Genomic DNA, 27,652 nt, shown 5'->3' on the forward strand with positions numbered 1-27,652 from the left:
GAAGTCGAGGAAAATTAACATAGATGATAAATATTATGACATGGTGAGGATATGTAAATACTAAAAGATTTTTTTTAAGAAAGTATAAAAAATAAAACTAAATAAAAAGGGGCATGAAAATACAAAAAGAAAAAGACAAGGGTAACACCGTCTTAAAAGTTATGATTCATTTATTTTCTTGCTTATAAAAAAAAAGTTGCTATTCGTTGACCCTTAGAATTCCAGTGGCGGCCCCTACGCCGTTGGCCTTGGTTAACACCTCTCTCTCTATCTGTCGCCAAAGCCAAGCCACCTCTCTCTTTCTCTTCTCTCTCTCTTTCCATGTAGTATTAAAAAGCCAAGCCACTAACAACCAACATAAACCAAAGCAAATAGATAAGAACCAAACCCAAACCCAAACTCAGAAAAGCAAGATTTTCTGTGTTCTCTTTACAAAAGACAATTAGTTCTCTCTCTCTTTCTCTAACATGGAGGAGCTATTGTCATGGCTTAAGCTCCTTTCTATCTCTTTCATTCTCCTCATTTTTTTCCTCAAGGCTTTAATCTTGCTCTGGTGGAGACCAAGAAAAATTGAAGGCCATTTCTCCAGACAAGGAATCAGAGGACCCCCTTATCGTTTCTTCATTGGAAATGTTAGAGAACTTGTGGGGATGATGTTGAAGGCTTCTTCTCAACCTATGCCTTTCTCTCACAACATTCTCCCTAGAGTACTCTCCTTCTACCATCACTGGAAGAAAATTTATGGTACTACTCAATTGCTCTTCCTTCAACATTTTCTTCCACCTTCAAATTAATACACATTTCAAAAACAGGGCTTGGTGATTGCTTGCTTGCTTGTTTTGTTTCCTTCTTTTCCTTTTAACTTCTTTTCTCAATTTCAAAATGAACAAATATTGCATTTGATTTTGGAATATCTTCATACCCTTTTTTTCTCGCTACAAGTATCCTCCGTTGAGGCAATCTGAATATCTTTCAACTCTTTGAAAATGTACTTTTGTCATTTAATATGGTTTCTAAAATTAGAGTGCGTTTGTTTCAAATTATTTTTTTCCAAATAACTCTAAGTCTCTTACTCAATGAAATTAACTTAGAAAGCGGCTGACCGGGAAACAAACAGACTCTTAATCTTTCTTATCATTATCTCTACTTCTAAAGAATTAAAGTCCTCTTCTTCTTCATCATTAAAGTTGGAGTTCTTCAGTGCCATGATGAGGAAGATAATGATGATTATGCCTAGTTTCTTGTTACTTCCTTCAGAATTTGAGGCTTTTTTTCCTTTCTAGCAGGACTCATTTTGGAGTTAGAGTGCTGCTTCTTTTTTCCAACTTTTCAGGCTTTTCTTTTTCTGAGCTAGCACCTAGCTGTTTGAAGCATGATGTTGAGTTCTGAATTTGGACGGTAGCTCCACCTGATTTTCCCCTTCTTTTCTTTCTTCACTTACCCTCCTTGATTCCTCAACTCTTTTGTTCTCAAAATCCAACAAGGCTTCAGTTTGATGTGTGATCAGACATTTGTTTCCTTCTGAGTACTGCTCTGTAAGGATGTCAGTGTAATACAAATATTGTCCATATCCATATTGTTAATTAATTTAATTCCATTTTCCTATTTTAATAGAAAATAATCAGCTTGTTGATTCAATTTTAAGTCCTCTCATCAGTACTCACATACAAAATTATAATTTCATTTTTTAAAATTTTTGGGATATGCTGCTAGCAAGTGCACTTTGCTGGCATTGTGGAGTTGTCATCTGCTTTTGCTCTCTTTTCCATGTCCTCTTTGTTTTGTTTTGTATGGGAGGAATTGAATTTTGACAATGTAGTTGTATATGTTTGGTAACCGTTTTAAAAATGACTTGTCTTCTTGCCATCTCTATCTCTCTCAATGTCTCTGTGCTGTAGGGTCTACACTACACTATCCATGCTTCCTCTCTGAAACTAATGGCTGTCATGTTTCCTGCTCCCTTCCTCTTTTTGCAAACTCCTCACTTACTACTTGAGGGACTGTGCTAGTTCCAACTTTGTGTAAAAAAATAAATAAAAACCTCATTAATTAGTCTTTATATAATTAATTAGTCTCTGATCACTATATATATTAATTTCATACAGGTTCAACATTCCTAGTTTGGTTTGGACCCACTTTTCGTCTCACAGTCTCTGATCCAGACCTCATTAGAGAAATCTTCACATCCAAGTCAGAATTTTATGAAAAAAATGAAGCTCCCCCACTTGTGAAGCAGCTAGAAGGTGATGGGCTCCTTAGCCTCAAAGGAGAAAAATGGGCTCACCACAGAAAAATAATATCACCCACTTTTCACATGGAAAATCTCAAAGTAATTAACTCCTCCTGTCCCATTAGTAAATGATTCTATTAGATGCATATTTTTTATTTAAGAAAAAAATTCGACCAGCTTAAAATAAGATTTCTTTGTCCATGATGTGCATTTAATTAGTTGCTGGTGCCGGTGATGGCAACAAGCGTGGTGGAGATGTTGGAGAAGTGGGCTGCAATGGGTGGCGAAAAGGGTGAGGTGGAAATAGAAGTTTCTGAGTGGTTTCAAACTCTAACAGAAGATGTTATCACTAAGACCGCGTTTGGAAGCAGCTACGAAGATGGCAAAGCCATTTTCCGCCTTCAAGCCCAACAAATGGTCTTAGCTGCTGATGCTTTTCAAAAAGTTTTCATTCCAGGTTACAGGTAATTAATTATAATTAACATCATCATTATTGTAATTATAATTAATTAACTAATGATATTTCACTATCCCATGATATGGTACTAATTTGGAAGTACTATTTTTTGTTATAGTAGTAGTACTTACTTATTTATTAACTGTGTTGTTGTTGTGTATGATGTACGATTTTAATTAATTTTGTAGATTCTTTCCCACAAGGAGGAATATAAAGTCTTGGAAACTGGACAAGGAAATTAAGAAATCACTAGTGAAGCTTATTGAAAGAAGGAAGGAGAATTCATGTGGAGTGGAAAAAGGACCAAAAGATTTGCTTGGGTTAATGATTCATGCCTCCAATACCAGCTCCTCCAATGTCACAGTATATGACATTGTGGAAGAGTGCAAGAGCTTTTTCTTTGCAGGCAAACAGACCACATCCAACCTGCTGACGTGGACAACCATTCTCCTTGCTATGCACCCACATTGGCAGGTACAGGCACGTGAGGAGGTCCTCAAGATGTGCGGAGCACGTGACCAGCCCACCAAAGATCATGTTGTCAAGCTCAAGATGGTAAGGAATAATACTTCATTTACACTTAATTTTCACTCACATCACTTAATAGGTATTAGTGATAGTGGTTAAAGTTTGTTTAAATCTCTAGATTGAAAATTTGATTCCTATATAAGTTACATTATTTAAGAAATATTTGATCTGTACTTCACTCCAAATTTGGTGTTACTTACATGAATTTTAATCAAAGATAAAGTATTAGAAATAGTGCGTTAAAAAAAGTTTACTAACACTCTTCATTAAGAAAAAATGAATGAAAATAAGATAATAGGAAAATTTGGCGTGAATGAATATAAGTGAGACAATTAGGGAGGCAGCATTTGCAAATATCAACCCCTCTCCCCACCCAATTACCCACTTTATGCTACATGAGATTAATATTTGGACCCCAAAATAAAAATCATGTTTTGTCTCTTAGCCTTTGTGTTTGTGCTTGTTTCCTCACAAAAACCAAGTTGCCACCTCTTGCTTCCTCTTACCCCTTGTGAAGGGAACATGTAACCAAACATTGTTCATTTACACCTCCTCAACAGGCAAATCTGTCATCTCAATTTCATTATGTAAAAAAAATTAATCTTACAATATAATCAATTAATAATTGAATTTTCTTACTTTTTCTGTAAAAGGTAAGATCTTGATTTAAAAGAACCAAACAATCAAATCATAAATTTTGTCCACTCTGCTTTCCATTTCTAGTCATTTACATATCTAATATTCTTTTTTGGGTTATGATCCGGTGCAGCTGAGCATGATTGTGAACGAATCTCTAAGACTGTACCCGCCTACAATCGCCACAATCCGACGGGCGAAAAAGGACGTGGATCTAGGTGGCTACAAGATACCACGTGGGACCGAGCTCTTAATTCCAATCCTGGCCGTTCATCACGATCAAGCCATATGGGGTAACGATGTGAACGAATTCAATCCTGGCCGTTTCTCTGAAGGTGTGGCCCGCGCAGCGAAGCATCCTGTGGCGTTCATACCTTTTGGCCTCGGTGTGCGCACATGCATAGGACAAAACCTCGCAGTGCTGCAAACAAAACTGGCCCTGGCAATGATACTGCAGCGTTTTAGTTTCAGGTTGGCCCCTAGTTATCAGCATGCACCAACGGTTCTGATGCTACTTTACCCTCAGTACGGTGCTCCAATCATTTTCCAACATTTGTCAACACTTGATGATTCTCCTCATCAAGGGTCCTCATAGGATTGAGAGATTCTTCTATCTTGCATATATAATGTGGCTTGAGTTTTTGGGACCAAATTACCCCCCTTAATGGCTTTTTCTGAAAATTTGAAGAAAAAAAGTTATATATAAAGCAAGTAAGTCGGTGTAGCAGTTTGAATTTCATCGCTTAAGTAGTTAGATGAGGTTCGAATCTCAACTCTTGTGAACATGAAAAAAATTTCTTGATCAGCTTTATACTAGTGCGTCTGGCTGTGGAGAGGGGTTAGTCTCATGGTTTCCGATTATGGAATATTTGGGTAAAAAAAAGTAAAAGAGAAGTGTGGTGAGTAATTTACGGCGGTGCCCTTTTTCATTTGTCTGCGGACATTTATCCCATGTTTTTTTCTTCCTCTTCAGAACATACTAACTCTAGCATGTGAGGTTTGGTTTGATTCTTGGCCAAAAGTGTCTATTGCCAGTTGCAATGTATCTAGTAGTGCCACTTATAGGAGTGAAAAAAAATCAGTAGATGGCTAACAATTTGCTAGATAGGTGCTTTAACATGTGTATGTTGATGTGTATATTTTCCCTTCAATTTTTTGATTTTATAAAGATTTGTAATTTTGTAATGCATTCTTGGCTATTTGATTGTCAATTACCAGTGTAACTATTGGTTCTCTTATGGTTATTAAATGCTCTTTGTCCCCACGCATTTTGTCAAAATCTCTTGACTTTGGGTCTCAATGATTCATCCACCACATAGACTTGATCAAGCTTATCAAAAAAAATATAGACTTTTTTTTTGTACATCAGAAAAAAAAAAAACAACAACATAGACTTGATCAACCCTTCTTTATCCTCTTAATTTTGCATTATCTTTCACCTCATATTCAAGTTTGTAGTTCATACATCAATTAAGTAAACTAACCCCTAAAATATTAGTAGAATGCACATCCAAACATGTTTCATTAGCTCTCTTTAATCAGACGCAGTCCCATCAGCATGACCTATACAAGAACCAACAACCTTTTTTTAACAAGACAAATTAACTCATCATTAAATAATCATTGCATTTAATCATTTTATATTGACTAATTGATCCTTTATTCAATGAATTAAGAAGTGTAATGTTTGGTTTGGTTTATGAGAGAAAGAGAGAAGAGAGAAAATAAGTAGAGAGAAAAAAAGTAGATTTTGAAAGTTCTTTGATATGATAGAAATAGAAGAGAAAAGAAAGAGAAAAAAAATGAGGTGAGTAATACATAAAGTAAAAAGTTTTTTTATCAAATAACAATTTTACTAGTACAATTAGACATTACTCGCAGTCTACAATGTCATTTCTGGCGTTTTGTCACTGTCAGTTAAGAGGACAGATAAGAAATAACAAGTGAGCTCAGCCTACCATTTCTTCTCAAATCAAGGATATCGGAGAAAGTTAGTAGACTCGCGTTTCAGACTCTCTATATTCTCTGTTCATGCAAATCAAACGTAGTTAAATTTGATCTCTGATCTCTCACCCCAACTTCTCTTTTCTATCATTCTCTCAACTCAAAATTTGAGGTAACAGACAATGTGTAAAAGATATAAATAAAAGAAATGGATAAATATTCCCCAAAAAAATTAGTTATCCATGCTAGTTTTATCACGGCGGTTCCCGCTACAATTTTAAGTAAAATATGGTAGTTACATAATTGATGTTTTATTTGTGAATATAATCAAGGTTTCTTGGATAATTATAAGGCGGTTTGCAACGCAAATTTGTTTTTCTAAAAGCTAAAATGTAAAAGCTTTATTCTTCGTTATCTGAATCTAAGGGCTTATTTTCGTGTTTCTCATTTCAATGATGAAGACGCAATAAAGAAATAAAGAGAAATTGTAAAAGGGGGAAGAAATCAGGATTGTGAGGAAGAAAGATTGGGGATGAAATCGACAATGGGAAAGAAGATGGTGGCCTCAAGGGCAGCGTTAGTAATGTGTGGGTTGGGATATCACTAAGGCTGTGCCAGGATGGTAAAGGTTCAAGAAAGGTGATAGAGATGGTGGTGACAGAGATGACCAATCCAAAGGAAATTGTTTGCTGGATGTTTGAGACTTCTAAAAATTGTTTCTTAACTTGTATTTAACATGTTGTGGCGGTTTAAACCCCCATTATTCACAAAATCAAACCGTCATTTTACACCATATATAAAATCACGGTTGTAACAATGGTTTGATATAAAGAGTCATTTTTTCTGAATGACAAAGGTACTTACAATGACCCACTGAACATGCACAAGTTTCTAAATCATTTTTCTAAACAAATTATATTTTGCACATGATTTGAATTTTTAGTGAGAACTTATTCCAGATTATATACTTGATCATTATCTTGTTCTCTTTTTAGCAATGATTTCATTTGGAGGAAGGAAGAAAAAAAGTAAATAAACTGAAATCAAGCAACAAGATGCAGAAAGAAGGACTCCAAACGCGTAGATCAACAAGCATAAAATTGGTCTAGCTTACTTAGAAATTTTGAGTTTCATGGATAGAAGTAGAAAAAATAGGCGAATGAAGCGAAAATTTAACACATTGAGCAAAATCAAGAACAATTAATTAGAAAAGATTGTATAATATCTTTTAAGGGGAGAATATATATATATATATATATATGATTTGTATACCATTTTGTTGAGGACTTTTTTTTCTCTTGGGGGCGACTCCCCCATTTTCTTATAAGTTATACCTATGACTGTACCTGTAAATTTGAGTCTCCTGAATGCTCTACATTACTTTAAACTAAAAAAAAAGGAGGAAGAAGGTAGTGAGTGCTGTTTCAAAATAATTGTCCAATTCGAGAGAACAATTTTGTTTCATAATATATGTATACTAAGGATTCCAATGGAGTATTAAATGGTTTTCCATATAATCTATCCTATGAGAAGAAGTAAGAATATTACAATTAAGAGTGAAATAAAAAATAATATATTTTAAAAAGTTAGTAATGTTATTTGTATTTTTTAATATGTGTTTCTTCTTTTTTTTATACAGTTATTTTTTATAGGAGTAGTAAAAAAAACATTGGGTAGCTAAGTTCTAAACCATACTACTACTACTACTGCCACTGACAACAGCAAGACCCAAAAATCTTTATTATTGGTTGTCTCCAAAGAAGAAGCATTTGTTAAGATTTTCACTTCACAATCCCACACTCTCCATGATGAAGAATCATTAGCTTTTCAATGTCCTCTGTGCTTTTTGCAATCTCCATAGATGTAGTTTGCCGACTTCTAGAACAAAACTACTCATGATAACTACCACAGCGGTAGTAGTAAACTCTATGTCGACCTTCACTTTCCAAGAAAGACATGTCATAATAATATCTCTTCCTTATTGCATGGTTAGCAATTTGAAGCTTTCTTGAGTCCAGAGATTTAATGGTATACAGGTAAGATTTCCGAAACCCCATAGTTGTTGGGTTTCTAAGTTCCTTCTCATCACATTATTTATTCAGAGTTAAAAACTTGTGATCTGTGCAAACCCCGTTTTCCAACACCACGCATTCAGCTTAAATTCGTACTATGTCGTTTGTAATTAATGTGTTGGCTGGTGTTTAATGAAAGTGAACTTTAAAAAGTGGCCATCCTTAATCAAGCTTAGATTTGAGTTGGGGGTATGGAAAAAATAAGGTTGGAAGGCCTTACCATAATGTTAATGTTCACAACTCGAAATTAAATAAATCCCTTCTCGACTGAAACAAATGAAAGAGGAAAAATTTAGCATGCAAACATGGCGGAACATTAGGAAAAGGGTGTATTTGACATTTAAAATTTTTAAACAAAAATGATTGACACACGAACCATACTTTTACAGCAGTTTTTAACGACTACAAAATATTGCAGTAGTAGTTAAAAATTGTAACAACTACTTATGTTTAAATAATGTTGAAAAAATCTGTGTCTACTTAATTATAATCACTCTTTTTTAAAATCACGTTCAAGGGAAAATAGTTGCCTCCTGGTAGCTTCTTTGTATGTATTTATTATATAGTCCCGTGCATATGAGTAAGTTTTGTGTTACCTAAAGGGTTTAAAGCAAGAATAGGTGCTTTAATTTAAGAGAGAAAATGTTATTTTGAAGTAAAGGGGCCATAATCCAGCATGCAGCAAGCACATTGTTTATTGATTCTCTTTTATGAGATTTGTGGCATTTGAGTTGTAATTTAGTATAAGTAAGATTTAAAGTAACACTCTTGTAGTGCTTTTTGGGATCTTCTCATCCCCTTCCTTTCCCCTGAGTGGAGGAGAGAGCTATGTTATTGCTGGTCCCCGAGATGCATGTGGTTAGGGGAGATCTTCTAACTTGAGCATTTTTTTTAACTTTTTTTTTTCAGACTTCGTTAAGGTATTTCCACAACTGATAGTAATAAGATTAACATTTTGCTCCACTATCAGTGCATTAAGCAGTATGAAAGACTGATAAATGATTTTTTTCCCTTTTATAAAAGTTGTGAATTGAATCTCAATCACTAACTTAATGGACAAAATGTTAAACCACTACGTCAATTAGTTGGTTTGTTTTTAACTTTTTATTAAAGGAACCAAAGCATGCCATGCACCATGTGGCCCATTGCATCACCATAATTACCTTGTAGTGTATCCTTAATTTTGAATTGCAGAACTCTACACCTTGACTCCCAATAGTGATTGTGAGTAATTTATTTTTCCAAATTGTCTAAACCACCCAGGGTAAATATTGTTGATTTAAAGAACACAAGGTAAATATTGGATAAAAATTACTAGTTTTATGTGGTTCAATAATATTTTAACAAAATATTCATGCCTTAGAATTTTCTAAAACATGCACATATCAAAATATTATTCAAACAATATTTATTTTATCCCCTAGAATTAGCTCAAGTATTAAAAGGTATTAAATGATATATAAGGATTGTCGGGAATGAAGAGTGAAGAAACATAAATATTAACCATGGTTAAAATATGTCACAAAGCTGCATGTCAAGAGAAAGATGATTTCCGCATATAAAATGGAAAGGGGGAGTATTTAAAAAGAGTTTTGGTGAGATAATGGGATCGTAATTTATGCATTGAGCATCCCAAACACATAAAACAAGAACTTAATGTTTCACGTAGAGTAATATTGCATCTCTCTCAATAATAGTCCTAGTAATCCGCGAGTGAACTTATAATAATATTGGAGGCTTCTGTTCGCTTGTGTTTTGTCTCAGCATTCTTCCGCGTTAACATCTAAGCAGTGTCCCCTGTGCTCAGCTAAATGACAAAATCTACATTCCAATTAGATTTCACTTCTGCACGGCTTCAAATTTATGTTTCCACTTTTAATTTCTATATTTTATATATGTATCGAAACTTGAACATAAAATCAATGTATATATGCATATGTATCATGAATGGAGTAGATTAATTAAGTTGATGTTGTTTTAGTTTAAACAGATATCTCAAACTTAAGTAACGGTAAATGTATTTAGTTAGGAGAAATTTGTTGGTCAGAGTGGTTCTACTCGATTGTAACATAAATTTCTCAATGATTAATATAATTTAAACTAAAATAAAATAAAATCAATGTGTGTTTTCATCAATAAAATATGTTTTTGGCCCCTCAAACTATGTCATTTGGATTCCTAAACTTTTGAATTTCAATCCTAATTTTAGCCTAAGTTGATTATGTATTTGGGAAAAAGTGAGGTGGCACTCCAACATCATATGCCGTGGAAGATGATTTGGATGAACGTGTCCCTTGAGGAACTAAAACTAATTTTTTTAAATTTTAGAAGGACTAAAAACTTATGAGTAAAGTACACTCACCCCCTTCAAGGTTTGTTAGAATTACACTCCACCCCATTCTTATCTAAAATCTACACCCCACCCCATTTTATATAGAGGCAAATTTAGTGACGAAAAATATTCTTCATTAATAATTAGTTATTATTTAAATTGTTAATCAATAATTTCAAAAAATATTTTCAATATAATCCAATATATTTAAAAATGAAAACATTACAATCCTCCTCATTCTCTCAATCGCGTTCTTCCTCCGTAAATTCACAATGCAAATTCTGCAATAGCACACCTGCCCGATTTACAAACTATATCTCGAACACGGTGAAACAAGCTTGTTAAGTCCACTATCATACATTAATTTATGAAAATAATTTTACTAAATTAAATTTAAAAAAACCATCAACTCTGTTTGTTAAGTCCACGTCCCATCTTTCTCCAAATCATATTTCTCACCACAAACGGCCACCACCAAGCCTTTACTCCCTTTAATACGGTGTCATTGTCCCACAATGTGAAACCCCATGGCACCACCATACCTCAAAGTTTTGTTGCGACCTGAACCCTAGAACGTGAATCGCACATCCCTAAAGTCACTTGTTCAACTACTTCTTGTGAATTTCATCCCTTTAAGTTGTGAGCGAACGCTATGTTGGTTTAAGATATTGTTGGATTTTGTTAAAAATGATGCTCCACCGCATCGTTGGGTTCTAATAACCTCCGATCCACTTCATATTTCTTAATTTTGTTTCTCTATTTTCTTCACTCATTTGTGTTGCTTTTTTAGTCTACATTCCAATTTTGAAAATTGGAAGTATAAAGAGATTATTTTGATTAAAATTGAATTATTACCAAATATGAAAACACAAGCTTGTTTCACCGTGTTCGAGATATAGTTTGTAAATCGGGCAGGTGTGCTATTGCAGAATTTGCATTGTGAATTTACGGAGGAAGAACGCGATTGAGAGAATGAGGAGGATTGTTATGTTTTCATTTTTAAATTTATTTGATTATATTGAAAATATTTTTTGAAATTATTGATTAAGAATTTAAATAATAACTAATTATTAATGAAGAATATTTTTCGTCACTAAATTTGCCTCTATATAAAATGGGGTGGGGTGTAGATTTTAGATAAGAATGGGGTGGAGTGTAATTCTGACAAACCTTGAGGGGGGTGAGTGTACTTTACTCAAAACTTATATAACCTCAAAAGTTAGATTAATTTTCTCCTTCACTCAAACTCTCTTCCCCCACTCCTCACCCAATTCCACCTTAACCACCCACAAGAAAGCTCTAATTTTGGTCACAATCCTAGGAAAAAAATCAAACCCAAGAAATACTCAAACTTCAATCCAAATTTGTTTAACCTCTAATTCCTTCTTCAATCATCATCATCCATCTTCCTCTTCTTCCATCACACTTTAATATTTATTACTATTCTGTATTGCTTACTCTCCTTGAAAAATTAGGAACTTAGTACGCTGTTATTTCTCATGAACAATTTCCAATTTTAGTTGTTTACCAAATGCTCTAAAGACAACACTGATTTTGCATTTGCTGAAAAAAGCTCTCTATGATTGATATAGCAATTGTGTGTTGTTAATGAGGATGCCAGTATGAGGTGGTCCTCAAAACAATACAATATTTTTGCGCGTATAAATGGACAGGTCATGTTATTTTAGCAAACCTAACCGGCCTGCTGTTCCTTAACTATTTTGGTTGTCTGCCAAAATTGAGAGAATATTTTTTAAAATCCCAAGTAAGTAAATGCTATGGGGACCAACAAGCACAGTAGTAAGAAATTAAAACTGCAATAAAATTAATTAATCCCTAATGTCTCCCAATTAAGCACTCATGCCAAGGCAATTGAGCTGGCTAATATCTGCACTTCTCTAATTACACCTTGTTGGTCTGACATGTAAGTAATACCAAATAGCAAGTGCCTTCTTAATTTAGCATATATGATTGCCCCAAATTTCTCATTAAAACCTTGTTTGGCTTAGGATCAACACTATCTTAGTGTATGTGTCAGTTTTGCAGAGAGATCTCAATCCCTTAGAATCAATCAATTATACCAGTTACAGGCAACTAAGAAAGAAACATGATATTGGAGATAGGGACCAAAATTTTTATTTTAGTATTCATGGATTAGGTGGATCTGCCGGCTATAACTCTGAAATAGAGAGATAATGACATGTTTTGTTTTTTATGCTATCATCATAGGAATATGACGTCTCTTGAAAGAAATCCCTTGAATTTTGCTCAAGGGCCAATCTCAATTGTGACACATCCTATTGAATTGTGGGTTAAAGTTGTAAAAAAGATTTTTCATGTACTATTATTACTAGTAATATATTAAAAGAAATCATGTAAGGAAGATGATTCAGATGTTTACCTAACTTACACAATTTCAAACTCTATATATACCACCATATCAGAAACAAGAGATACACGCACCTTAATTAAAAACATCCAGTTTAAAATGCATACAGTAAATGCAGAGTTTTGTTCTTAAAGTGATAAGTTAACTAGCTACTTGAAACAAATGCTTATTTGTTTACTTTGATCAGCATGGATTTTAGTATGCAAATATTCAACAGACCATCGAAACCTAGCTAACTTATGTGCATGAATAGAAGCTTTAATTTGTTCGCAAAATGAATTTCTTCATCACAAGGAATATATAACTTTGGGATCTTGTATCATTGGAAAAATCTTTTGGCTAATGTTCAAAAGCAACAACAATATGGTGACTTTAGGGTCGTTTGGGGTGTGTGTCGGGTTTAATTCCGATTACCTATCGTTCGAAAGGTAGCTTAGATTGCTCATGACATTCGGTAACCCATCTTGAAGCAACTTGTACCTCTCGCCATTGGCCATGCCAATGCAAGAGTAGGGAGGGTAGATTTTGGTTACTTGTTGCAAATCGGAATCTAGACCCCACCACTTAGATTGGGCATAGGCCCAAGCGACCTCCCTGGGAAGCATCGGGCTAAGTGAGCAATCGGAGGTCAGCCGCAAAGCAAACACTTGTTTGAAAAGGCTAACCCCATAACCATACACCATCTCCCTCGAAGGATCCTTGAGCGTCGAGTCTGCGCGTTTTGAGGTCAACAACGCCCTATACAAGCCGCAAACACGTCGCTCGAGGGAGCTAAAGCTCACACACAATCAAGCTTAGAACCAAACAATGAGGCAAAAGTCAGAATGATCCAATGATCACCCCCTTCCCAAGTACCCCATAACCTACCAGTTGAAGCGTTCGAAGCCCGAAAACCTTGTACTCCGCTACCTATGAAGACACAAGCCTTACGCCTATATAAAGCAGCACAAAGTCAAAGACCAAGTTGACCTAATTTCATATCTCCCACTCACTTATTATTCATCACCAAACTTGGGCGTCAGAGTGCTACATCTAGGTCCTCCATCGCAGCAAAAACCTCCCTCGATCGGCTAGCTCAATTGGAAGCCTCTCAGCCACATCCTTTTTCCCGTCTCCTATTCAACAACACTTGTCCGGGTGATTTGATTAGACTTGGTATGATCATGGTTACTACGTGTTTTCAATTTTTGGTTGTCAAATATAAATTTAAAAACAAAATGTGTTCATAAAAATGAAGCTCGAATGTTCATTACGCAATTACATAACGAATTCAACATAATTTTTTAAACCACAAAAATGATTTTGTGATTATGATTTTTAGCATAATAATATGTGATGTCACCACCACCACTATGTACCCTCCACAATTGCCATCGCTCCACCACCTCCATCGCCACTGCCACTCTCCACCACTAACACTACCCTTCGTCACAGCCATTGCCACCTCCACCAAGTAACACCCGCCAACACCTCCACTATCATTGCCATCACCAATGTTGTCGTCATCTCCACCTCCATCACTGCTGCCACCTCTACCATTTACCACCGCCTCCACTACCACATCCATTGTCGCCTCCACCACCACCTTCACTGTCATCTTAGTCGCCTCCAACACCACCTATGTCGTCGTTGCTGCCCTGACTACCATCACTACTTTCACCACCACCGCCACGTCCACCCTTCACTACCACCACCACCACCTCCACCATTACCATTGTCGTTGCAACCACTACCACATAGTAACCCGCGTGCACTACCACCACTATTGCCGCCATCAGGTAAATCTCACCTCCATCACCATTGCTATGTAATCCCTCAATCATCGTATTATAGCAGTCATCTATTGTCGTTAATTTACAAAGTTGATAAAAATGATAATTATTGCAAATTTGCAAAATTGAGAACATTGTTTTAAAAACTGAAAATTAATATCAAACTAAAACTGAATGTTTAAAGTTAAACTAGTTTTAATTTTAAAATTTTAGAACATAGAAAACCAACCTCCACAAACGGAGCCTAAGCATTTAATTGATAAGCTTGTTTTTATATAAAACTAAATTGATGAAAAATACATATATTTACCAAAATAAATAAATTTTTACGAAAAAAGAAGAAGAAGAAAATAGAAGGAGGCGAAGAAGATTAGACATATACATTCAAATGTAAGTGATATATTCCCCTTTCTAATAATTTTATTTATTTTTTAGTTTTGAAGAATTGGAAGATAGCATAAGGTAAAAAAAAAAAAAAAATAGCTACTAGCTAGGTAGCAAACCCAGAAGATATAAGGGCGATATGGTATTTATACTCAACTTCAACAGCGCTTCATGTTTGACATGGGGGTGTATATTAGGAGATAGAACCAATTTATGAAAAGACCTGTCCCATACAATTAACTTTCTTGTTCACTAAATGCATTTTCATGTGAGAGGTTGAGAGTGACCCTGAATTGCTTACTCAAAACTTGTTGGATTCATTCTCTTTCTCTCTTAGTGTGAGAGAGGCAGCATCACATGGGAATCCCAATCATGAAGGAAGCAGATGAGACAATGGTAGAGGATTTGGTGGAGCCGCATTAATGCATAACTCATTTGTAGGTTTCCGATCCGTCAACTCTTTCTATAAGGTCCTTAGAAGAAATGTGAACTCATAATTCATTCATTTTAATTTCTATTTTCATTTTTCAGGCTAAAATATCTAGTGTTATCGAAACTGGATCAATCTAATCCGATCAGTTCAACTGACTGGATCGACAGTATCCAAACCCCATAACCAGCCTGGTAAAGGCTATGGATTAGTTATACACACAGTTTGATATCACATTATTACATGGATCAATATTCAGGGTGTCACGTTTTTAAATAGATTTTTTATCGTTATAAAAATACGATTGTCCATCAACAAAGATTATAAAGAAAACGCATCAAATTTATTTAGGTTCTTGATCTTTTTGGGAAGTTGGGGTATTTGAGCCAACAAGGATGAAAGTATGAAGCTTTTGAGTCGAACTCTGTCACTATGTCGTAGCAAAAATAGAACGACGTGTCCATTTAGACCAATACCAAGAGTATTGACCCAGACGATGGAAAGGGTAGCATTGTTGTCGCCTTGGCTCAACTGCAATGGCGTTCATTTGTCGTCATATAGGATGACAACAGTCCTACGTCATTAGACTGATCAAATATGTCTCCGCCTCCTTCGCCAAGCTGATGCATCATTTACCATCTTCATGTTAGGTTGGTGCAGTGCCCGTCCTTCACCGTCAAGCTGCAAGCATGTGCGGTTACTTGCAAATGCACTCTAAAGCCCAAGTAAGTATAACTTTGGCAAAGTAACATTAGGGAGAGTTGTGCGCACCTAGTGAATAGTGTCATGGACTATTTATAGAATGATGTTGCATGTTAGTCACTATCGTGTAGCGGTAACATTTCCGGACGGACTCAATGTTTGACACGATGGATCATTAGATCGTAGCAGAGAGCGTCATTTCTCCTACCTCGCTGGATGAACCAAATGGACCCCAGTCGGTGTTTATCCATTTTCTATGTCACATACAAGATTCTAAACCCTTCTCATGTAAATATTTCCAATGAATGGAAGGATTGATTTCAAATCATTCCTTGAAAATAGCCATTTGGAGTCCTCTGTTGCATGGCGTGATTTGAGTAATAGACTAGAGTAATCGTCCACAATCGTCAAAGTGGGTTGGCTTCATCCACTTAGGTTAATGGAGGGTGGGGTGGGTAGCTCACATGGTTGAGCTAAGGGTAATTGTAGGTGAAAGACTAGATTCAAATCTTTACTTTACTAACAACTAACATTTTTCTATTAAAAAAAAAAAACTTAAGTTAATGGATGCTACGGACCATGTCTTACGGTGACCAGCTAGTGGTGGGTCGAACCATAAAAGCCCAATTCGGAACAGTACCCACGTGAAACATGCACGATTAAATACAAGTTGCGTGCATTCAAAAATCAAAATAATTGCTCGCATGAAATTTTTATTTACAAAACAAATTCACATCAAACATGGTTAAAATAGTGATTGAGACAAGATAGTGCATAAACCCACATGATACATATGACATTGAATGTAAATCTTATATGCTATTTTAATAATAAAAATTCAGGATCACCAAACCACACAAGTTTAATATCATAAATTAACATTAATAAAGTATCACGACCAAATAATTTTTTTTTATTAGGTATAGCACAACTGATATATAATGAAATTCTTAAACATTTAATCTAGGATTCGATTTATGGGCGATGTGAATGGAAAATTATTTGTTGGGAGAAAATATCACCTTCATGTGATCTGAGAGCTTTGTTTCACCAAATGAATTTTTTTTATTACAACTATTTTTGAGTTATCACAATGATTTGACTAAATTTTACATCTTTTATTGGGTCAAAATTGGGAAGAATGAAATAGAAAGAATAAGACACAAAATTGGGCTGGAGCCTTATTGCTAGATTGGATTCCAGTCTTCGACCCGAATCAACATAGACAACTCTTTTACCAAAAACACAGAGACATCATTCGACCAATAATAAAAATGGACAACTTAGAAGAGAATAATATTTTACCAAAAAAAATGAAGAGAATAATATATTTTTTTGTTCGGTCAAAGAAGAGATTATTACTCAAATGGACAAGAGAAAAAGTTTGATGCACCGATGGTGTAAAGTTTTTTTACACCGTCAACCAATCAGATTTCAAGAATGTGAGAAAATCTCTCTTTTCATTTAATTTCTTTAATTGACATGTCACATCCTTAAAATCTGATTGGTTGACGGTGTAAAAAAACTTTACACCATCGGTGCATCAAAATTAAACTCAATGGACAATCCTCGTTTATGATTTTTTTGCAAAATATATATATATATATATATATATATATATATATATATATATATATATATATATATATAAATATTCACTATGTTTAAATTAGATAAAATGATGCTTTCCTCTTGTAATTAAAAATTAGATAAAATGATACACATAGGCTATGTTTGACATGTTTAGCTGATAAGCTAGCTGAAAGCTTATAAGCTAGCTGATAGCTGAAAGCTGATAAGCTAGCTGAAAGCTGATAGCTGAAAGCTGAAAAGCTACGTGATTGAAACAAAAGTGTTTGGTAGAACTAGTTGTTAAATAAGTTGAAATTGTAAAATGACATAAAATGACATACTTTTATAATTATTTTTATATTTAACATTACTTTATTTTCACATTAATACCAATATGATATTAATATTAAAATTATTATCACTTTAAATATTTTTATTAGCTACAGTTATATATCATCTTAAAAATATAATATTTATTTTTATTAATATAATATTTATAATACTTGTGGTGCGCAGCGGTGTGGCGGGAATAGTGGCGGAAACTGCATACGTAAGTATGAGGGGAAAATAAGTTTAGTGTTTTTATAAATATATAAGGGTAATGGTAGAATTTTAATAAAATAATAAGGATAAAAATGAGAATAAATTTAATAAGCTACCTGAGATAGCTTATAGCTTAAAGCTTTAAGCTACTAAAATAAGCTCCTTCACCAAACACTTTTGAAGAGCTTTTAAGCTAGTCAAATAAGCTTTAAGCTAGTCAAATAAGCTATAAGTTAGCTGAAATGGCATGCCAAACATAGCCATAATTATGAAGATAGTATATTTCTTTTATGAAAGGTGGAGATAGTATATTTCAGTGGTTAGCGTAGTCATTTTATATTTTTAAAAAGTTATTAAGTATAAATATTTGACACTTGATCCTAATTGATTTTTTTTTGTACTTAGATGCTTAAAAAAAACGCAAAAACATACTAGCGCCTCAAAAAATGAGTGTCACGGTAGTCTTCTGCCAACAAAGAGATGACAGCCAACAGGGGATTCTCCAAGACGCTTAGGCGGTCATCACTAGTAGCTCCTTGCTTCGCCAGCAAATCAGCCACAGAATTCCCTTCCCGGAGAATATGATCAAACCAAACATTCCAATCTCTACCAAGAAGCTCGCGGAGCATGTCAAACACTGCTGCATAAGCGTGATACCGCCCACAACCGCGCTGGAGAAGGGTGATGGCCAGCTGAGAGTCTGAGAACACAACCACCTGCCGCACACCACGCTCCCAACACACACGCAACCCAAAGAGAATAGCTAAAAGCTCAGCCTTGAGAATTTCAGAGACACCAACGAAAACTGAAAAACCAAACAGCCAAGTACCAGTAGCGTCGCGCACTACACCCCCCGCTCCGGCCCGCCCCAGGTTACCAAGAGAGGATCCATCAGTATTCAAAGCCACCCACCCATCCGGCGGCGCACACCACTTGACCCAGCGAGGCTCACGAAGAGGGTGCACCACAGCCAAGCTCCCGCACAAAACACGGTCAATCGCAGCAGCATGATGGAGAACAAGCTGCTAAGGCTCAAGGATGGCGTCGAACACAAACTTACAGCGCCTGCGCCAAATGAACCACGCATGAAGCAGTAAGGAGGCAGCGGAGGCTCGCAGAACCGAGGCCACCCACTCAACCATCAAACCCGCCGAATAAAACTCAGAAGCTATCAACATGGCCAGGTTACTCCACACATGACGAGTTGCACCACAATCTCGCAAGCAATGGAGTTGCGACTCCGGTTTAGCATTGCAGAGGCGACAAAGGACCGGAATATTCACCCCACGGTGGCGAAGAGTCTCTGCGGTAGGGAGGGAGTTGTGAAGCGCCTGCCACGAAAACACTCTCACCTTCTCCGGAACGTCCGCTTTCCACGGAACAGGCTGTAAGGGACCAAACCGGCGTGATAACAGCCAGGTATAACAACTCAAAACAGTGAAAGTGCCATCAATGGACTCCGACCAGACCATCAAATCCTCATGATCAGAGTGAGTATAAACAAACTGAGAACATAATAACTGGGAAACAGGAACCGAGAGCGGAGTAGCAAGGCAGCGAGTATCACAAGCACCATCGCGAAACACATCTCTAACACGCAAACTTGTGTCAGAAATGTGAACATAGGGAACCATGGAACAAAGCGGCCCCGAACCGCTCCAATCATCATACCAGAAGGAGAGGTTACCCGCACCAATCCGCCAACCATAGCCCTCTCGAAGCTGCTCCCGAGTGCGCAACAGAGCATTCCAAAGTGAAGACCCACGATTGTCGGGAGCATGCAGAAAACTAGTCTGAGGGGAGTAAACATCAAGCAAGAGGCGAACCCAAAGCTTATCGGAAGAATTGATAAGATACCAAACCAATTTCCCTAGCATCGCCACATTAGATAGACGAGCTTGTCGAATTCCTAACCCCCTGTTCCTCTTATGCATTGACATCTTGCTCCAGGATACCGTATGCATACCTCTAATTGATTTCTAGTCCTATGTTTCTGCATATTCAGAGTTAAAAATATTATAAATAACAAATTGTATTCAACCCTCAATATCAGCAGCATATGAAATTCATCCACAAGTATATCAAGATCATGTTTTCTTTACTGTTGCGCGTTTCAAAGGCATCAAACGTGAAATGAATACTTGCCCTCCATCAGCTCAAATGGACTTGCAAGACAAGAAGTGTAGAAGGTGTTTCCAAACACACAATTTTTGTTTTGTATCCTAAGTTTATAACTTCATTAGTGATTAAATTCATCAATTCCAATTTCCAACTGTTAAATTCGAAGTTCTTAATAATTAGATCAATCTGCAAATTTTCGTTAAATCTAAACACTAAGTTATACTTCATTAGAAAACATTAAGGCCCCGTTTGGAAATACAGCTTAATTAATTCAGCATATGTTTTGAACTTTAAAATACATAAGCTATTTTAAAGTTTTTATTGAAATAAATTGAAAATAAGCTAATATAAGCACAAACTCTTTGTCAAACATCAAATGTCTAAGTGATCTCAGATATAGTAAACAACTTCATTCTGTTAACATTATATGATTCAACTATCAAACATACATCACACGATGACTGAACCTTTCAAAACCAGATTTTGAGAAGCGTGGAGCATGTTTCATATGAGTTCCGGATTCCACATTTGATAAACATCATACTGAAGCCAAAAAGTTTGACTGTGATCGCCTCAATCAAAACTGAAATTTGAAAAGAAACATAACATGCCAGTAAAGAGCCTAAAATTTATACCATTGCTCAGAATTGGGGAATATTTGCTTAATACACAATCCACCTAGAATAGGTATTCCAGCATAACCATACCTTGTGTAATTCTGGCTTTAATGTGGCCATGTTCTTCCAAGAACCATTTGGACCTTGTGCCAATTTGATCATTGTTGAGCAGTGATGCACTAGCCACAAACTAATGACAACTTTCATGCGTAAAGCTTACAAACAAAAGGAAAAACATGGTCACATTACTTGTAAAGCAGTAGATGCACAAGTATTGGAACAGCATTGTCAAAAGCAGCCATGGCAAGTATCATATGAATTGAAAGGACAACCTAATTGATCAATCAATATCACAAATTGCAGAATAATATGATGAGTTGTTAATAATTTAAAAGGAAGTGAAAACTTTCTATAATTAGGTATCCACAGCAGAAACTAAAACCTATCCAGCTTGCAATTTCTAATGTCAAATGCTTTTTTCCCTTGGAAAACTGTTGCTTCTTTGCACCTTGAGACAATGTACTTATGTTACCATTCGCTTCTATGTGTGTGATCATCAGCTGTTCAGTAATTATGTCCATTGTCAGGTTCTTCTACTCCATCTAGAATCAAATTATTTCAAAACTGTGCACTCATAAAATTTAGTCACTAACTAGGCTTTGTCATGTAAACATTTGGTGTGTGTGCAAAAAAACAGAAAAATATAAGTGGTTATTTCATTTGCAACACATTGATAGTGACACATGTATCAGCATGCAAAAGATATCATAATTGATTGAGCTGAGGGAAAGTATTGAAAAAACCAATACAATGCATTCACATATCAGGTCACCCAATGGTAGCCACAAGACTCAGCATGCATCCTTCCACAAAATAGAAACCTGAGGCTCACAGGTAGCCTGAATGGAAGAATGCGAGAACTCCACAAGTTTGTGAAAGTGCTGGCTTATCAAGAGCCATATTAAAAAACATCCCTTGTCTAGAGCAAGAGAAAGGTGGCAAGCACCAATATCATCGGTAGCACCTGGAAGCAACACCTATGTGCCTCCATCTCAGCCCTGGAAAATGCAGGGAAGCATTACTAGTATCTTCAAATGACAATGTTTATACTTCCAAATGATGGAGTAACAGAGACAAAAGTATTAAACAAGGTAGGTCTCCTTTACAGAATTGCTTGTGTGTACAAATTAAGAAAGAAAACAGAAGCTTCTTTCCAATTCAAGAGCTCTGAAATGAATGCAAAACAATCTTATATAAAAATAAAGAAAATATACTAACATAAATACCATAAAGCATATTAATAATCAATCCTCAATGATAAATCTACATTTAAATATACCACTAGATTTCAAATGTCAGTAGGCAGATCATGTCTGACAAGTGGCTTTAAAATCTATAATGTGATGAAGGTTCCAGAAAGATCCTGGTGAAGTGTGTCTACAAGAACAAGCCCAAAAGGGATAAGAGGATAAGTGAACACAACAGATAAAAAATGATCATTTATTCACTTAGTTTAACATCTACATCACTAAGTCATAAAACATAAATGAAAGACATTGAATTTTCCATCTTTCTTCTTACAGTTGAATGAGTCTAAGAACAAACTATTGTGAATCTCTATCCCTTAGGAAATTTGTATTATATTGAAGAGACAAAATTTCCTGTCATCTGAAATGAATACTATTTTCAGAAGAATTCAAGTTTCTTAGCATCATTAAGTGTTCATCATTTGATATGTTGAGTGAAAGACGGAGGTTTGTCACTAATGCTTCTTGTTCCCAACTTATAGGTCCTGATGCATGCAATAGCTCAATTGTACAACGATAGGCATGCAACTCTAACCTATGGATTTCTTCCACCAATTCTTCTTGTGAAGGAGGGGAGCAACTCCCTTCCTCATACCCTCTCTGGCAGACAGATTCAGCGTCACTAAAAGAGTCACTGTCTACATCTTCAAAAGGACCTGCAGATACAGGAAATTGCAATTTATGGGAATTCCTGCTATTGATACTACAACTACCAACAGAGCATGTAACACTATCAGCATGATTTGATCCAAAGCTTTCTCCAAAAGAACAACCAACAGCCCCCGTTTGTATCCTCCTCTCTATGTCCATATTAGAAATCCCAGTTTTTCTTCTGTTTATGGAAGCAGGTCTACATTCTTCAGCAAGCACATCTCTTGGAAAACTGACACCTTGTACCTGTGTAAGTGGTGTGGGTGGATTTCCAACTCTTGCTACTTGACACCTTCCTTCATTCTCAATTGCCCTAAACTTAGGGGGAGGTTGAGCACATGCCTCAACTTGTGAATCGATTCCTCGTTTTAATGTTTTAAAAGTAACATTTAGTTCTTTCTTTTCAGGTTGATAGTAATTGGAAACTGACAGTTTTGTATTTGTAGCTGTCTTCTGACACAGAGCACTAGAACGTTTTCCATATTCACAGCTAGCAGAACCCTGAAGATGGAAGAGGGATCAACAAACATTCAACAATTAAACAGCACAGAGGATCCAAAAACAGTAATACAAAGAACACTCATGAAAGCTAATTAAAATAAAAACAAAAGAGAACTGAAGAAAATTTGAAAGCAAGAAACTAGTAATATTGAAAGCATAACAAGACAAACAACCTAAGCAAATTCCAATGTTTTTAAATTTTGACTAGTTAGTTTTAGCAAATGGAATATATTGAATCAATGGAATCTCAAAAGCTCGATATAAAGCAACTCAAAACATAATTTGTATTGTGTAACCATCATTCACATCTTTTCAGCCAACAACACTAGGCAATTGCTAAGGAAGATGAAAGAAACAAAAACATTCATGCGAAATAAAGGTACCTTTCCAACCACTATCCACTTGTCATCGTGCCAAGACTGTCTCACCCTGATGTCAAACTTGCTCACTTGAAACTCCAAAGAAGATCCAAGTAGCCTGACTGAAAGGTGCTTTTTCCCCAGAACCTTCAAAACTGTAGCCATCTTCCAAGAGAAATTCTGAAAGACCTCTACAACTTCACCTGCACTCCAACTCTCTGCGAGTTCAAGTGCAGGTGGGCAAGGCCTTATGTCTTTCCTGGATACCCTCTCCTCAATAGCCTCACCAGCAGCACCATGATATCCATCATATCTAACAGTGTAGTTGTGACCATTACCAGAGATGATCTCTGCACATAGCCAGGCGCCAGAAGGCACCTCGGCTTTGCTTAATACTTCCACCTTAGTCCCTTTCTTAAACCTCATCATCACCAATATTTTCCAGCAAATTTTCAACCCAAACACCTGCTGATTCAATAACAAAAAAATCAAAATAAGAAATAGGACAAAATTTCAAATTTTTATTAGGATAATTATCAAGCAGCCACTCAAAATTCAGGGGAAAAAAATAGGAAAAATATTAAAAGCTACCCACTATTCAACATCTAGAAGCCATGGAATGGATGATAATAGCAATCAATAAATAGACATACAAAATATTATCCTGAAACCCTCACATTGGATTAATATAGATCTTGACTTTTAAGAGCAAAAAACAACTAGCTTTGAGGTAATCACAAAGTGGGTATTTTGACCACAATTTTTTTAAGCAGAAGATCAAAATCAAAGTTAGATACAGAACTCATTGCAAGTTTATCAAAATACACAACAAATAAAAACAGTAAATTCAAAATAAAAAATAAAAAAACACAAAACAAAACAAAACCAATCAGTCATGACAAAGTGCTATTGATCAGAACAAGAACAAATGCCATAAAAATAATCATATTATTATTACTAAATCAGGTAATATCACAAAACCATGGAGGAAAATTCTGATTCTGTTTCTGTTTCTGTTTCCTCAGTTTTAATTTATTCTTCCTGAGCAACCAAAAAATCATGAAGAACTTTGAAATCAAAAGCTGAAAAAAAAAATTAACAACAATGACGATGAATGATCATGATTATGATAATGATAATGAAAATTCCATTGATTAATTGAAGAAGAAAGAAACTGAAATAGTACATGAAAACGGTAGCAGGAGAATTGTAAGAAGGAGAAGAGAAGAAAAATCAGTGACCTTGTTCGGATTCAGAAGACGATCTTTTCGTCTCTGTGATTTTTCACTCTGTCCTTGTTCTTCTTCTTCTTCTTGTTGTTGTTATTGTATTGCGGTTGTTGCAGAATTCCCCTGTTTTTTTTGTTTTGTTTTTATTAGCCTAATAATTATTATCACTTCATATATAATTTAAATGTGGATTTAATTTATTTATTTATTTAAATAAGGAGGCTTGATATATATAAAGCTGAATTTTCTTTCTTTTCTTTGCCAAGCTGCCAACTGCACAAGAATAGCTTGTTGAGGTGGGAATTATCTGTTTGTTACATCTTGTTGTAAACACTCCATTCCTTGTGTGTCATGCCTCTTTTTGGGGTTTTGCTACATAAAAGTTTATGCATCAATTTTATATTCCAATTTCAAACTAAACAAAATGTCTAACTAACTCATTGATCTATCTCTTGCTATTTAGTGTGTTGAGGATGAGGTGAAAGATTAGTCTCACAGTTATTGATTTGAAGATTTCACACCAAAATCTCTAACTAACTTTATCTTTATTTCTATCTAATACTCACATGTGCTTTTTTTTGTAAAAGCTAAATGATGAATCCATTATCTGAATTTACAAAGTTTGAAAATAAATACATAGAATATATTATTTATTATCAAATTTCAAAATAAAAGATATCAAACTTAAACTTATAAGCTGGATTCTCCTTAATCCTGAAAATATTATTTGAGGGTTAATTTACATTTATGGTTTGAGCACGATTTGACCAAAGTCCAAAAGATTATTATTATTATCATTATTAAAAGTGAATTCAAACATTGACATTACTGGTCAAGAATGAAGATATAGGATTATCAAAAAAAAGAAGATATAGGATAAAATAATACAGAGCCAATTTCAAAAAAATAATACAGAGCCAATGTCTTCATTCGGAAAAAGCTTTTCTATAATATTTTAGGGTAGACAGAAAAATATTCTTAAAATGTAGTAAAAAATTGCACCTTCAATACGAATTAACAATTATTTTACATGTTTACAGTTGATTTGTTTTTCAGTTGTTTGTTATCTAATTTTATTTTGTCACTTTTTTTTTAATTCAATTAAATAAAATGGATACATCTAATGTCCACAATTTTAATTTAAGTTGGATTTCTTTATTATTAAATGTTTCTCCTTCAAAAACTGTAGATTAAGAGTTTGTTTGTTTTGATTTTTTAAATTTCTTTTTTAATTGAAAATTATTTTTTACAAAATTAATATGTTACTCTCAATTTTTATAAAAATTATTCTTTTAAAAAAAATTCGAATTATTTACAAAACTACTTTGATAAGTTTATCAAGAAAATCTATTATGATATTTAAGAGAGAAAGTAAAGAATAATTTTAATTAATATAATTAAACGGAAGTTAGTTCTTAAATGATAGCTCAAGCAGTAAGAGTTACTGACATATGAGTTGGGTGAGGGAGGTCCAGGGGTCCCTCCTTAGAGGAAGCAATTTATCTTTCCGATGTAAAAAAAAAAAATCAAACGGAAGTTAGCTTATGCTTTTCTAGTATATAAAATTTATAATAACAAATTTCAAAAAAATGGTTAAAAACCTTTTTTTTTTCAAACAAAGGGACTCTTTTCTATACGTATAGTAGATCTTTTAGTTTTATCTTTTCCGACAAAATATGTTTCATTTGCTTAATTTTATTAGCATGTTTACCGCATCGTGGGGTGAGAGATTAATTTTACAACTATCAGCTGTGAAGATACTTTGGTCAAAATTAAAAAAAACTAGATCTTGTTTGTTGGTGAATAAGTTGCAATTAAGTATTACTAGATATAATACTCTCTTATAATTTGAGTTAGGCCCAACTTTACTACTAAAGTTAGCTTAGAGGTGAGAATTACCTTTCAATTTATAAGGACTTAGGGGTTTTTTTTTGTGGATATTAATATATATTCCACTACTAAAAAAAAGCAAATTAGCGAGGGACAAAATCCGTCGCTAAATAAGGAAAATTCAACTGCATCCGTCGTGCAAAGTGGCGTCGGTAAATATTTAACGAGGGATTCTTCAATCCGTCGCTATATCATTTGTCGTATTAGTTCTTATTCCGTCGCTATTTGCGACGGTACAAGCCGTCGCTAAAGGATCACATTCCGTCGCTAACAACCTGACCTTTTTATTTCTATTCCGTCGCTAAATCCCTCGCTAATTTAGCGACGGAATGGTTCCCTCGCTAATTTAGCGACGGAATGGTTCCCTCGCTAATTCATGAATTCCTATATGAAATTCTTCTATCGCGTGCGTATCACAGTATAATCTATTATCCATCAATTTCTTATTTTCAGGCACATCCATGTTTCTAACACAAACACAATAAACAACCAATAAGTAGCGATTCAGTAAATGAATCCTCAATTTACAAGCATATTCAAGCTTAAATCAAAACATTCATCAATGAGCAAGTAAATTGCAAAAACATGCATTATAAATTTATGGCATGTTACAAAGATGATACCTGAAGAATTAACATCTGACCCCAAAATAAAAATTTGAAGCAGACCAGCCCAACTGAAGCACCTTATTCACTTGCATTCAAAGAGTGGAAGTCATTTTATGATATTAAGCCTAAAAAAACAGAAGCACTACATCCACAAAGATAAATGAATGACAATACATTTTCCTTTTCTCTTGGGATAACAATAATTTTTTATGGGACTGGGAAACAAAAAGTTCCTCAAGGTGCTGAAACAGTATAATATGGATAGAGAGAGATTATGAGAACACTTTCTTGCTCTTTTTTAAAGAGTAAGTACTTTGAGGTGCTGAGATTGCATTTTCTGAAATTTTTGGCCAATGCTTTTATTTGGGCACATACTAA

At 35.0% G+C, this 27,652-nt stretch overlaps 2 protein-coding genes across 11 annotated transcripts; one reads left to right on the forward strand and one right to left on the reverse strand.

The window, feature by feature from the left end:
* The first annotated feature begins 223 nt into the window (after window positions 1-223).
* On the forward strand, window positions 224-5,115 carry LOC130711823 (cytochrome P450 734A1). Its single transcript, XM_057561583.1, has 5 exons — window positions 224-744; window positions 2,106-2,329; window positions 2,450-2,694; window positions 2,876-3,242; window positions 3,985-5,115. Exons 1-5 carry the CDS (start codon window positions 468-470, stop codon window positions 4,444-4,446), a joined length of 1,575 nt encoding a protein of 524 aa, XP_057417566.1. The 5' UTR covers window positions 224-467; the 3' UTR covers window positions 4,447-5,115.
* Window positions 5,116-18,302: 13,187 nt separating this feature from the next.
* On the reverse strand, window positions 18,303-24,941 carry LOC130711908 (uncharacterized). Of its 10 annotated transcripts, XR_009010810.1 has the most exons (6): window positions 24,789-24,941; window positions 23,572-24,012; window positions 22,572-23,188; window positions 22,069-22,166; window positions 20,820-21,787; window positions 20,474-20,695 (listed from the first exon to the last, which is right to left on the reverse strand). XR_009010810.1 is itself a non-coding variant. In XM_057561683.1 (5 exons), the coding sequence occupies exons 2-4, from the start codon at window positions 23,974-23,976 to the stop codon at window positions 22,097-22,099; spliced, it is 1,092 nt and encodes a 363-aa protein (XP_057417666.1). In that variant the 5' UTR covers window positions 23,977-24,012; window positions 24,789-24,941; the 3' UTR covers window positions 21,794-21,956; window positions 22,069-22,096. The 10 variants fall into 10 exon arrangements, 5 of the variants coding, with proteins under 5 accessions (XP_057417667.1, XP_057417665.1, XP_057417666.1 ...); XR_009010812.1 differs by lacking the exons at window positions 20,474-20,695; window positions 22,069-22,166 and adding an exon at window positions 18,303-19,984 and having other exon boundaries at window positions 20,820-20,944; XR_009010811.1 differs by lacking the exon at window positions 22,069-22,166 and having other exon boundaries at window positions 20,820-20,944.
* Window positions 24,942-27,652: the final 2,711 nt, after the last annotated feature.

Source organism: Lotus japonicus, chromosome 4 (genome assembly GCF_012489685.1).
Source record: "Lotus japonicus ecotype B-129 chromosome 4, LjGifu_v1.2".
NCBI lineage: Eukaryota > Viridiplantae > Streptophyta > Magnoliopsida > Fabales > Fabaceae > Lotus > Lotus japonicus.